Here is a 13,926-nt window from a genome sequence, read left to right on the forward strand (position 1 = left end):
TCCCCTCCACCAGTGAACGTGAATGTCAGGTCATAATCATGTAATGTGAACGTGATATGACATGTTTTGTAGAAATGTCCTGGCGACTGGGCTGTGTAGTATTGTATCTTAGTATGGCATCCAGTTCAGAATACAGTCATATGTTTTTGGTTATCCATATTCAGTACAGATGGGGAACCTACAGTACACAAGTAAATGTTTGCAAACGCGCGAAAGCAGAAAAAAAAAAGTGAGAAAACCGTCTCCTGGATGAATTAACGTTAAAAGATCAAGAAAAGCAAAAGCAACACATTTTCTGTGCATCACACCTGTAATCAGCTGAACTGAGCTGATAGCCATCTTTGCCGTGCAACACGTCTTCTTTGAGGTCTCTGATGTTCATCCACCTTTGCAGCTGAGGGATTACTTTAATGGCATTTTAGCATACAGATTGACTGAGCCATAATTAGCATAAAGAATAAAGACACTATGCCGAGTATTTGCATAACACACAGCGCTGGTTCAGAGGAGGGCGTTTGTACTTTACATTACATCTCTTACTCTCCCACACACACTTTCTGCAGTGGGTTAGGGTGTTAATTCTTCATAAAAGGATGTCTGATAGCGTTTCATCACACTACATTAACTTATCCTTAACAGCCACGAGGTCAGTCGACAAGCAGGGCCGTTGATTGGCTTGTGACAGCAGAGGGGTCACCGGGGTCTCATATTATTGGTATAAATCACCTGCGGAGTGTCACACGGGCCCGCCTTGCTGCGAGGATAAGTGGGTGATGGAGCCGTCCTGACCCCTGAGGTGCAGGTTGGTCTCAGAATAATAGTATCTGTTCCATGTTTAAGCAGGATGTATAATTTAACAGGGGCAATTTGGAAGAGCGACACCTCATTATGACGACTGCAGGGAGAGGAGGAGGACGAAGGAGAGTGTGATGCAATAGTTTATTTCAAAAGTAGAGATAGCACAGTGGTATGACTTTTATTCATAAAATCACAATAGAGAGAAGCCGTATAGTGCAACTCAAGTGTATGAAGTGTATATTTATTCATGTATTTTTATATATATAGTTATTTGTCTTGTTTATATCTGTCCTGCACTGTACTTAACACCCAGACTAACAATATAACAACCAGCAATAATTAGGTTGGAAATTATTGTAAATTAAAAGACTGTTTAGTGCCGACTCATTTATTTGTTGTTCTAAATTAAATAGTGTGTAAGTCAGGAAGACTTTATTTTAATTTCAACTCTGTTCTTTATCTATACAGGCTTGTGAGTTAACATTCAAACTTCTTGTCACACGCCTGCGTCTTTAGGCATAATTTAGCAACATTTTGGTGTATATCTGTCCAGAGGCTGAATGTTTAAGTTTGTATTTACATTTACTTTTGCAAGGATCAGCTTTTGGTATTTGTGCAATGGGAAAACGTACGGACTGTTAATAATGTTGTTAAACAGCCGTGGATTAAACATAAAACTGTTTGGTCAGTTTTGGAGTTAAATCACTCAGTTAGGTTTAGAAAAACATCCTGCTTTGTTTTTGAATAACGTTCACTTCCGTAGAGTTGAGTTACGTGAGTTCACTTATTTACGCAACATAACTTAAGAATAAATGAATGTAGACACTTGGTCACGCGCTCCAGCCTCCCAGGGGAAAGTCCTGCATATCAGCCACCCTAACCACCCACTGACTCTGACTTTTCTCGCCCGTTATACCATTGTACTTGAGGGGAGCTTTCAGAAAAGATACTAGGGGGTACCTGGAGTGTCAAATTTAGAAGTGACCAGGCTGTATTTGACGCGTAGGGGGTGAGAACGGGCTGCTATATTTCATATTTGCATAATAACTGTACATATCCAGCAAATTAGTGATTTAGGAAGGATATGGAAATTTGTTTACACATCCACGGTACACCCACACAGGTGTTTGCACTCATTTTCCCTGATTAGACGTCTTCTCAGCACCGTGTAGGTGTTCAGACTGTGATTGATTGACATCTCGTGCATCTGTCTGTCAGTGTTACTGCAGTGTTATTTGAATGGTATAACTTATTCCTTTATGCTTCTTATTTTTAATTTAGTGGCCTCTTGTAACTCCTCCTAACTCCGCCCAGTGTCAAGCTGATCTGAAGTTTAATCAGTAAGTAATCGACAACACCTGTGTTTGTGTGCAGGGCCTTTTAAAGGTTATAAAGCCCAGGTGTTACTAATTACGACGGCCCCGATGTATTCAAGTGTCCCAGTAAATCATACCAGTGAGACAGAACGCACAAACCAGGATCCTAAAACTGAAGCAGCAAAATGGAATCCACCCATCAATAATTTATCACGCCTGTGCTTTCTCTACAGCGTAACGTCGAGCTGTCGTCTGTGACGATCCACGTCTTTATCTCGGTTTTAAAATTCCACCAACATTAATTCTTTCAAACCCAAAATAAGTTTTTCATCAACACCCCTGAGAGTGGTTGAGTTTTAAATTGCTGGTCTCATATTGCAGCGTGAACAGATGAAATGAAGCTTTCAAAAAAGAACAAAAAAAAGAAGAAAGTATTTCCACGAGCATCAGTGTTAAAATTAATCTGTCTGTCTTTCTACAATGTAGTTAATTACAAAATACAGGAGCAGTCACAATAATAATAATAATAATAATAATAATTCATTTCATTACAATAGGGCTTTGGCTAGGGCTTGCAGAACAAGCGTATATTGACATAGACTGAAAATTATGTTATACATAAGTCCACATATTTTTACTACATGCCAATATATTCTCATTTTGCTTCAAGAATATATTAAAAAACATAATCAATATACATTTTGATAATATGTTCATGATATGTATATGAAAATCTATTTGTTGAAATATATATTTTTAGAAAATATGTTATTTGATTTGCAACATATAAAAATGGCAATTATTTGTATCTTTGTCAATATAGAGAGAAAATATAATTTATATATGCAGTAATACATTACAAGTACACATTATAGTGTATATAATATAGTATTAAATATATTTTTGAACACATTTGAATATGACACCAGACATAAGCCTGTGTCATCTCTTCATATCAGTGTGTAATTACAAGGTGGAACATTTTCACAACACTGTTTAATTGACACAAATAATGAAAAGAAACCTAGAACGTTAATAAATATTATATCTACATGAAAGGAGAATATATTTCCAAAGCATAAAGGCTGGCTGGTCCTGAGGCCTTAATGAAATATAATGACGACAATGCTGTAAATTCACATTGTGTTGGTTTCTTTAACCGGTGTTCTACATGCATTTCCGTGTTGATAGCAAATCTGTGTGCTAGTTGTGACTGATTGATCAAAAAACCCATTATGATGATTATGAGTAAACCTCACAAAACTGGTCTCACAGTCACAAAATCAGAACACAGACACGAGAAGCTCATTGACTCATCTGATGACAAAAGAGTAGTAAGACCATTTGTTCTTGGGTAAACATGTGACACATGAGAACAGTGTGTGTGTGTGTACAGTACTCTGATAACTAGAAGTGACTGTAAAACGCTCATGACTGAGGCTCATAAATGAATAAGAAACAACATGCCAAAATTTTCAGACCCAATTCATGTTGTTTGTGGCCGTCTGTTAAAGCCAGCGCCATCAGTGAATCTCAGATGATGACATAATGCTCCGCTCGGGATGCACAGGTTTCATCCCTGTCGAGACAATAAAGTGTGCTCTTGATTTTGAATTGCAGGAAGAAGAAAAGAAAAGAGAGGGAGAGAGAGGAGGAGGAGGAGAGGAGGGCCGAGCTGCCAGCTCAGTTCAAATGGGAATCTGGTCCTCGGGGTACATGCACATGTATGCATGTGAGAGACAGATAGAGGAGCGAGAGGGAGAGGGTTGTGTTGAGGGAGAGATAGGAGAGAGAGAGAGAAGGGAAAGGGAAAATGCAATTCCAGATTACATGTGCTTGTGCTGCAGCGTGGGTGGGCATGTGTTGGAGGGAGTGAGGGAGAGTGTGAAAGGCAGAGAGAGAGGAGAGAGAGAGCAGTGATTGAGGAGAGAGGAGATGATGGAGATTCTGCCCGGCAGTGAGTGTGTGAATTGCTTGTGTTTGACATAATGTGGGTTTCTTCATGTGGAGTAAATTAAAACTGAAAACCAAACACTGACACAAAGAGTATTATTATTAAAGTTGAGGGAGCGTTGGTACAAGCGTTTTTTTTTTTGTTGTTTTTTTTTTTTGACTGTGTCTTCTACTTTGCACATCTCCTAGCAACCACGACAGACACCATTTTGAATGTTTTATAACAGTGTAGCTACATGTGAGTTGGATGGTTGAGAAAAATAACAGAACTCATGTGAAGGCAGGAATGTTAAAAATGAACGGTCTGAGTGGGAGGGATGAGTCCAAACTGGATGAGCTGATATGTTGCCTTGTAGTAAGCAGTTACAATTTAATCTGGTTAACAGACCCAAAGACTTGGTGAAACCTACAAAGACACACCACACATACTAAGTCCATTCATTCCTGTTGGATCTTCTTTGATATAGTATGACTGTGGGGAACTCTTTTATTCCTGCTTCTGAATATGCCTCAAGCAGCTTGAAAAATTTTGCAGTGGATTTTGGAGAGACCATATGCACCGAGGGGCCACAGGTTAGCATAAAACAAATGAACTAATTCACAAAAAGTTTCTACACTCGCTTGAGGTGGCTTTTGTCTTTTGCGAATCAGAGTCAATGCGCAAAATGTTTGATGGAAACAGATTTGCCAACTCAACTCACATGACTGATCAGCTGTTTCCGCTGTCTGCTGCGTGCATTATAATCATCGTCTCCGGACAGCATGCAACATGGCCGATGCTAGCTGACATGCAAGAGCAATTACAACTTGCCCTACCGAGAGTAATTCCTGACGACCTCTCTCCGATTTGTCTCCTGGTTAGTTTACCTCTAGCCTCCGTTTACTTCCACATCCACGTGTGACGTAGCCACGTAGCCCACACCGCCATCCTCTGACTAAATTACGCTTTCTGTAGCCTAGTTCATTCGCTCAAAATGGTTTATGGAAGCGCAACAGATTCACATTTTGACATTTTTTATTTTCTGCAAACTTTCACTTAAAATTCGCCTGACATTTTATGGAAACGTTGCTATATTTAGCTAACACTGCAAGCACGCTAGCTGTGTGACATATGCATGCGTGTTCATACTATTCTCAGTGTTGTAATCAAGAACACCTAAACCAAGACCAAGTCATGACCAATACTAGTGCGTGTCCCACACTGCATGACACCCTAAAATGTGGAACATGCAAACCATAGGGCCTCTGGAAGATCCACACTCACATAAAAACAATGACAGAAGACAAATGAGACCAAAATACAAAAAAACTACAAAGTGTTAAACCTTGGCCCATCCTTGCTTGTGAATGACTGCGAGGATGCCGCTTTCATACCCAATCATCACCTATTACCAATGAACCTGTTGACCTGGGGAATGTGTTTTTGGACTATACCACAATGTTTCCAGTCTTTTCTTGCCTCTGTCCCAACTTGTCTGAAACGTGTTACAGGGATCAAATTCAGAATAAGCATATTTTTACAGAAATATTGAAGTTGATTAGATAAAACATTAAATTTATTGTCTTTGTACTGTTTTCAATTGAGTATATGAAAGGCTTGCCAAAAAGGCTTGGCAAATTGTTGATCAAAATTGTGTTTTATTTATGTTTTACACAGAGTTTGGGTTAATAACACTCTCAGAAACATGCCATTCTCATGATATTATCTGTATCAGGAGTTAACAATGATATGATGCATGTAGCAACGTGCTGATGAGAACAACTGGGACTATCCTGTTATTTATAGATGTCTTTATTTCAAGACAGAGCTGATAAGATCCCCCCTTAATAAACCTCCAGTTGAACAAATAATAATGTTTTTGATGCTGATGACTCAGTCTTTTTAAAGAAATACTGAGACCTCATTCGTGTCCCCCTGGAGATCAAACTACATCACCCGAGAGACCCGAGCTCATCAACACTTTATTTCTCTCCTTGACTAAAAGCCTCTTGAGTGCACCCAGCATGAGTCAAGTCTATTTAACTTTGTAGTATCCCTGCCATCTGCACAACAAATAGTTACAGTAAGTAACTGAGACAACGTGAATGCAAAGCTATTTCCTCCTGAAACACGCAGCGCTGTTGGTTCATCACAGTCCTCTCAGAAACGGGAAAAAGAATTTCAGCACACAGCTCCACACGGTTCACACCGAAATTATAAAATGATGAAAGCGTTCTCGCTGAAAGGTTTTCCGAGCTGCATCCTGGTGAAATATCTTTAATGTATCTATCAAAGTCTACCTGATGAAAAACACTTTGTTCGCCTGAGTGTTTGCTGAGGTGTATTAAAGATATGTAAATATGAAACAGGCTTGTGGTAGAGTTCTGTCATCATTTTTCTTTCACTTTTATGTGTCGAGCTTTGGTGTAAAATTGTTCGTCTTCTCTGTGGCCATGATGAAAATGCAGAATATCTGAAAACTTAGCCGTGAGTGTTATCACCGTGATGAGTGAGAAAGACAGCCAGCGAGGCTCTTGACAATAGGGCTGATGCTATAGTATATGAGCGTGTGTGTGTGTGTGTGTGTGTGCGTGCCTGTAAGTGTGAGACATATTGCGCAAGTGTGTGTGTAACCGATGCCCATTTGAAAGCCGGGCGCGAGCCTTTCGTCCTTCAATCGCCAATTAACAAGGGCCCATTTAATTGCAGTGGTTTGGGAGGGCATACAATTACCACTGGAGCTGAACCAAGCTAAACACACACACACCCACACACACACACACACACACACAATTCTTCTTAATGAGCGGCACTATCAGCTCTCCTTTCTTCCTCTCCTTCATTTGCATTTTCGCTCACTCTCTCCTCCTGCCTCCTCCTCCTCCTCCACCTCACCCTCCCGCCTGCTCTGTCGAGGCGTTTAAATTAAACTCCTCCTGCTTTCTTTCCTCGTCTGTCTGTCACTTTCCGTCCTGTGATGTGTTTCCTTCAAAGCTGACAAACCTCTCTTCCTCTCCTTGTTTCCTTTGTCTCAAATGTTGCATCTCTTCTCCCCTTTTCCTTTTTTCCTTTGCTTTTTCGTTCTGCTCCCCCTCTTCTCCCTCTTTTCTCTTCCTCTTGTATACCTCCTTTCTCTTTCTTTCATCCATCATCATCTCAGTTTTTACTGCGATGAAAGTGATGAGTTTATGGACATTTAACTGAGCAAAGAATCATGAGAGGCACACACACAAACAAGCATTTACATAAACATTATAGGATTTTATTATGTTTTCTTTACACTGTTCCATTTCTCCAGTCCTATCAAATGAATTCAGTTGTTTTTGACTTCTGACTAGTTATAACTGTCCTGTTCTTTCTCTTCCTCTCTCACACAGGTTCTTTTAAAGGCATGTGTAAGCAGATAGATCACTTCCCTGAGGACGCTGACTATGAGGCGGATGCTTCCGAGTACTTCCTACGTGAGTCCTTCCCTCCGTCCATCTCTGCATTTTCAGAATTTATCATGTGTTTTCATCCATTTTTTTGCATTAAGACTCTCTTGCCCTCATGATCATTATTACCTCAGCCAAGGGAGGTTTTTGTTTTCACCCATGTCTGTTTGTTTATTGGTTGGTTAGTTGGTTTGTCAGCAGGATTACACTGAAAAACTGCTCAACTGATTTCCAAAAAAAACTTGGTCTCAACTCAGAATAGACCCCATAAACTTTAAGTACGGATCCGGATAAAGTGACGGATCCAGGAATGTTTTCCCCCACATTTTTAACATCGCAAGATTGGGTGTTTTTCAACATTTTCATTAATTTCTTAGGAAATAATGCATGAATCTTGATGAAAAAAAGTCGGTATTTAGGTGGCTGGTATCTGTAACTGAGTACAATTTTATGCAAATCCATCTACAATACATGTCATATCACATTCACTTTACATGTTAATGACCTAACGTTCGTATTGTGAGGTTGGGGGGAGAAGGCGAGAAGGCTGCCAAGCCAGGAACCACAGTTCGAGACTGCATTTAAACATTTGTGAAGCCATCGATATTTTTAAGGAGACCTTGGGACAATTTGTAGCCGTTTTTGTGGTGACATTTTTTTGATGGGAAGTTGGGATATCTCCAGCTGTGTTTGTAGTGGCAAAAGCTGGCATTTTAAGTTAAAACATGATCTTTTCCTAAGCCTAACCAAGTGTTTTTTGCACCTAAACCTAACCAGAGCATAAGCACTGCATTGTCTCATCATAAAATTGGAAATGGAACCTAAAGAAACGGGAAGATTTAACATAAAGAAATGAACTGCTTGATCTGTGGGATCATTTGAATTAAAATGATTGAAGTTTCAAGATTTCAGAAATTTCAGATACAAGAATAAGTCAGTATCAACTTTGCCATCAGAAACCTTACAGTGTTTCAAGCTTCATGAAAGGTGGTGTGGACTAGGGGACAACAGCTTTGGCCACCGAGGAAAAAAAGGAGGCAGCTGGGGCAAGAAGTTGGAGGTTGAAGAGAGAGGGCGATGACAAAGAGTTAACATCAGAAACTAGAGGGAGCGGTGTAAAGGTGGAGGTCCACCAAAGAGGAGTTGGAAGTCAAGGTCTGAAGAGGAGGTCATTGATGTGGAAAAGGATGAAAGATGGGCAGCCAAATGGGCGATGAAGTCTTTGAGAAGACAGATGCTGGGGGGTGAAAGAGGACAGGAGGAAGAGGTGGCAGAAGAAGGCGAAAGACAAGGAGAAGGGAAGGTGAAGGAGGTGAAGGACAAGGAGTAGGGTACCAGTGCAGTGCTGTTGCTCTCCCAGCGGCTTGCCAATTAGGACACTTTCTTCTATAAATACTCCAGGCTCCGCTATGTGGGTCACACCTCTCCCTCTCCTTCCTTCCATCCATCCCTTGCCTCCTCCCTCTTGCTTTCCATCCATCTGTCTGTCCATCTCCACGGAGGCCTGCACGCCTGTCTGACAGCTGGTGGATGGAGGCTGTGGGGTGGAGCGAGGGGATAATGGGTAGCAGGACAGAGAGGGACCCAAAGTTGGTGTCAGAATCCACTTCAGATGGTTTTTAGCAAGTTTCAAGAGAGTTGGATTTGAAAAAATAATGCACCAGAGTTGTTGTCACAATGAGCCACAGTAGTCTGTCGAGGTTTTATGAATCTTTTACTTTGGCGGGTTTTATGGGTGAACTGTGATTCCTAAAGGTCCTTAAGGACTTTTTGAGTGGCTCCTCTGTACAGCACCTTGTTGGGTGAAGGTGGAGGCATTAGGATTAATAATCCCTGACAGAGATAAGACATTGATCAGTTGGTGGTCTGATATCCTTTACACTCTTGTAGCCACTGAAACAGCAGTCACCATTTTGGGAATGGAAGACAGAAGATACTATTCATTTTGAATTTGCTGCATTTTTCCCAGGTGAACCGCTTATCCTGCATTCTCTGCTGTGTGCTACGGCAACCATTTGAAATACCCGTGCACTCGTGTGTTTGTATGTGTAGTAAATCCTTTTGAACATGAGCCTAACGTTGTCAAATGGTTGCAGTTTTGCCAGGTATAGCACATAAACTACATGGTTAGGTTTTGGAAAAGATCATGGTTTGAGTTCAAATAAGTATGACAGGTTACTTACGCAACTCAAGTTATGTACATGACAAAAGTTACGATACATAAATGATGTAAGTATATTACATAAGTTAAAATAAGTCAACTCTGACTTTTGGTTTCACACAGGACACAACAGAAACGTCCTGGGTGACAGTCCTATAAGCGACCCATACATCCACACCCACCTCCTCCCTGTCTAATCTTGCCATGTTTGGGTTTACACTTGAGTTAGTTGAAAGCCTGGTACTTTCTTCATCTGTATGAGATGCCAGGGGGTATCTGGGAATGAGAGAGACCTGATCTCTTAGTCTGTGAGAGTCAGGAGGGAGCATAAACCGCCTACAACTAAGCTTTGGCTGTAAACCCCAGCTCCAATTGTTACATGTTCTTGTACCATTCACTTCTCCAAGACATAAATATTTAAAAACGAAGTCGCAGTTTAATTTGTCCTTTAAACAACTGGGCATTGTAGTTTTGACCAAACATTACTTTCAAAAGAGAAAATAGGCCATTTGTTTTGGACTATTTTATTCTCATTCGGTGCACTGGTCAGGATTTGCACCACCAACTGATTGATTCAAAATAAACTAGTTGTTCCCATGTTCAAGGCATTACAGGAACATAAATCTAGTGCAATGGTGTGGCGGTGTGTGGAGTTCTATAGTACAGAGTATTAAGATATAAGAGTTAAGGTTAGCTGCACAGGAAGTACTTGTTCATTTTCATGGGAATTCATTGACAAGAAGGCAAATAAAGAATACTGTCAGGATTATCCTTTAACTGTCTTAAAAAAATATCAAACCCAGCTGCCCCTGTTTTGCATATGCACAATGTTAAGATGAGTCACCAGCTTACTAGTGAGCCGTTCAGCCAATAAGGACCACTTCTAGTGGGGATAGTGGAGAGCTACGCAGCGCATGTATTCAGCATTGCTGTGTCAGGTCCGTAATTGTATGTGACTGTGACCATTTGACAAATTGTCCCTCTGTTCTTATTCCGCTCGTTTTCTGAGCACCACTTTAATGGAGTGCAAGATCACATAATTATTGTAAACGCGCTCACACACTGACTCTTGCACTGCTCGCTTTTGGTTTCCTGTAATCTTCAGTGATATGGTAATCAAAGCTCATTCTACTGTTGCACTCACTATAAGTCACTCTGAATCACAGTGTCAGCTAAATTACCAAAATGACAATGTAAAGTGCGGATGATGATACATTCTGACAGATGGAAATGATGCAACATTTGTTTATCACTCATACAGATTCCCTCCTGGAAGCTTCCCAACACAACCACAGTCTTACAAGTGGCCACTGAGCAGCTCTGCTGGACTGGTTCCTTGTTAAACAGTCCCTGAATGAGGGGAGACCACTGCTCTTTCATAACCCCCTACAAGCCTCAATTGTCTATTCTTTCATTTCCAGGCTGCCAACTTGAATTTCAATCATATAGTTTTTAATGGCCAAAGCCTGGGATAATGATATGAAAAAGATTGCCACTGATCTGAGAGTGCAGCAGCTTTTCATTTTTAGTGGGAAAATCTTCATTCTCAAATGACTCAAGCCAATTTCTGGAAGAGATAGACATAAATATCACAATTCATGAACAGACTGCCACAAATTAGACCACTTGTACCAACAGCAGTAGACCAATATTATGTGGCGGATGAAAGTTGCCATTCATTTTGGATTCTTTACACTCTCTATCCTCTCTCTCCTTCCCCAAGAGTCTTTTCGATCTCTCTCAGTCTCTCGCTCTCTGAGCCGTCTCACCCTGCCACCCCCACCCTCCGCTCTCTCTGGGTGAATTTGTACATGTGGTTATGTAAGGGCGAGCAGTCAGCCTTCCTCCTGCAGCAGTACTATCAGCCGCAGCCACGGAGAGAGAGAGAGAGAGAGGACAGAGCCACCACCCCAATCCTTCACTACAGCATAATATAGAGGACAGGGATTACAGTTTACCATGCTGGTGTATCCATTTGAACCACAGAGCAGAATTGTCGGAAATATGAGCGAATCATTTATAAATCATAAGTGCAAACACAGCTAATATGTGAGTGAATCCGAATATATCAGAGTGCACCATCTACTCTGATCACATGATAACGTAAATAGCATGGTGGGAGAAGACATTTTAGGAAATCAATAATGTATGTAACTCATCCATGATTTGATTTGATTTTTGATTTGAACATTTTTTTCAGCATGGGCGGCCATGTCACGGCGAGTCTATTGCATCCGGATTTGGAAAAGATCAACAGATCGTTGGTTTTATGCCCTAACAACTGTCATTTACATTTTCAAATTCCTCTAAAAAGATTCGGGGATTTAACATCAACAGCTCGACTTTTTCCTGATGGCTTCTTGACGGCTAGAGTTAGACGAACTCAAAAAATATTCACCAAAAATAAAGATTCCAGAGTTCAATTTGTGTTGTCCCCTTCCGAGATTAACAATAAACAACAACAAGATAGAAGTTCAGTTTGTTACAAAGTTTGGTTTCTTAAATCTGTCCTGCGTAAACCCTTTTCCCAACCAATCAATAAAGGATCGCAGAAAAATAAACTAAACCTGTCAGCGTTACCTCTAGTACCACTCGATTGATGGTCTAAAGATAAGGATAAGTGTCTGAAAGTGCAGCTGCAGGCTGGCGGTTAGCGAGCCGTCTCATCTTTGAAGTGTGTTTTTATTTCAACTTTGAACGTGCAGAAGTAGGCAGGGTTGGAAAGATAAAAATACTAGTTGAACCGCAGATTCTGCTTTTGATTGCGATGGTTAAAACTGAGAGCTCATTTCGATTTAGAATTGAATTCGTGACACCCCTTATCTTCAGTGTATCGCTCTGTTGCAGAATGCTTTAATACTTTTAATTATTTCTCGTCTTTGACGCACATATAACATTTTTTCAGAACAGATTAATTTAGATTTAGTTCATAGGGCATTATTATCAAATTCCTACTTTTATCGATCGCGGCTGCTTTTTGATTGATAGCACATCACGCTGCTGCCAGGGCCTGGTGGATCGGGTCTCATTATTCCTGGTTCCCCTGTTGAAATGAGGTGTCTTTTATGCATGTGGGATATGATTTGTATGTTTCCGTTCTGGATCAGGTCCAACATTTTGAACCCATAAAGACCTCTAATTCACTTTCTACAATTTATTGGGAAATATCCAAATAAATTTTAGCCTTTAGACCCGTGGTGATTGGAGCATTTGAGGCTGTTGCACTGAAACTATGGGATGCTCTGCCAGCACTCTTGCACTCTGCTGATTCTGTGGATTATTTTAAAATGCAGCTCGAGACATACCTTTTAGACTAACCTGTGTGCACTATGTCTGCATTTTTTGTATTAATAAGTGGCTCGGGTGGTTACTTCATCATTTATGATTTATTTCTGTATGTTGTATGGTGCCCTTGTAAAGCTCTTTGTGACCTAGGTCTGTGAAATCGCTCTGCAAAAAAAAAAAATTGATTATAAACTTGCTTGAAATCATTGTCTTCTGGCTGGGTCAGTGGAGCATTTGGGAGTAGAGATGAAATGCAAAAATATGCATGAGACAAAATCAAAAACTGGGGCTGCAGGAGCGTTACATCCAAACTGAAACAGGCAGAAAGTGACAGTACTTAATTAACACTGAATCAACACTTAATTGACACTTCTCCAATCTATTAATATCCTTTCTTATCACGATCACAGAATGTGTTGGTAAGTAGAAAACATTGATAATCAACACTTTTTCCCAAATAATGCTTTAACCAACAATGGCACTGCACCAAACAACACAGATCTCCTCATTAATTTCATCCAGACCATCATTTCAATGTGACTGGGATGACACGCAAATGACAAGCACAACTGAAAACAAAGATGATACGAGGACATAACATTCACTTCAGCCTGCTGAGACTCTGTGATGTCCTACATAAGTTTGATGTATAGTCTAATGTCCAACATATTTCTTCTGCTGTTGCTATTATTGCACATGAACTCCTGTTGTCCTTGAAACCTGAGCTGCTGTTTGTTTTATCATACAGTCACTACACATCTGCTGCACTCACAAACAAAGAAATCCATACAATTAATAGATTTAATTACTTGTTTCTACATTTGAAACAATTTTACTTTGATGAAATTTTATGAAATAGGAGGGTTACGACTGAGAAGTGTCTAAGGCATGGTTATCTTTGTGAGACTATTTGTGGGCACATTAAAGACTGTGTGTATTTGGGGTTTGATTTAAAGGATGTGAAGTGCACAACACTTTGTTGTTTATGAGCCAATGTGT

General features: G+C 40.3%; 1 protein-coding gene across 2 annotated transcripts in view; it reads left to right on the plus strand.

Moving 5' to 3' along the window:
* The window catches only part of LOC141002621 (voltage-dependent calcium channel gamma-2 subunit-like), a 65,263-nt gene that overhangs the window by 39,332 nt on the left and 12,005 nt on the right, over positions 1-13,926 (plus strand). For both annotated transcript variants that reach the window (XM_073473987.1, XM_073473994.1), the window contains one exon: positions 7,425-7,508. In XM_073473987.1, the coding sequence (XP_073330088.1) occupies positions 7,425-7,508 (84 nt within the window). The remainder of the gene's footprint in view (positions 1-7,424; positions 7,509-13,926) is intronic.

The sequence above is a fragment of the Pagrus major genome, chromosome 1, assembly GCF_040436345.1.
Source record: "Pagrus major chromosome 1, Pma_NU_1.0".
Classification (NCBI taxonomy): domain Eukaryota; kingdom Metazoa; phylum Chordata; class Actinopteri; order Spariformes; family Sparidae; genus Pagrus; species Pagrus major.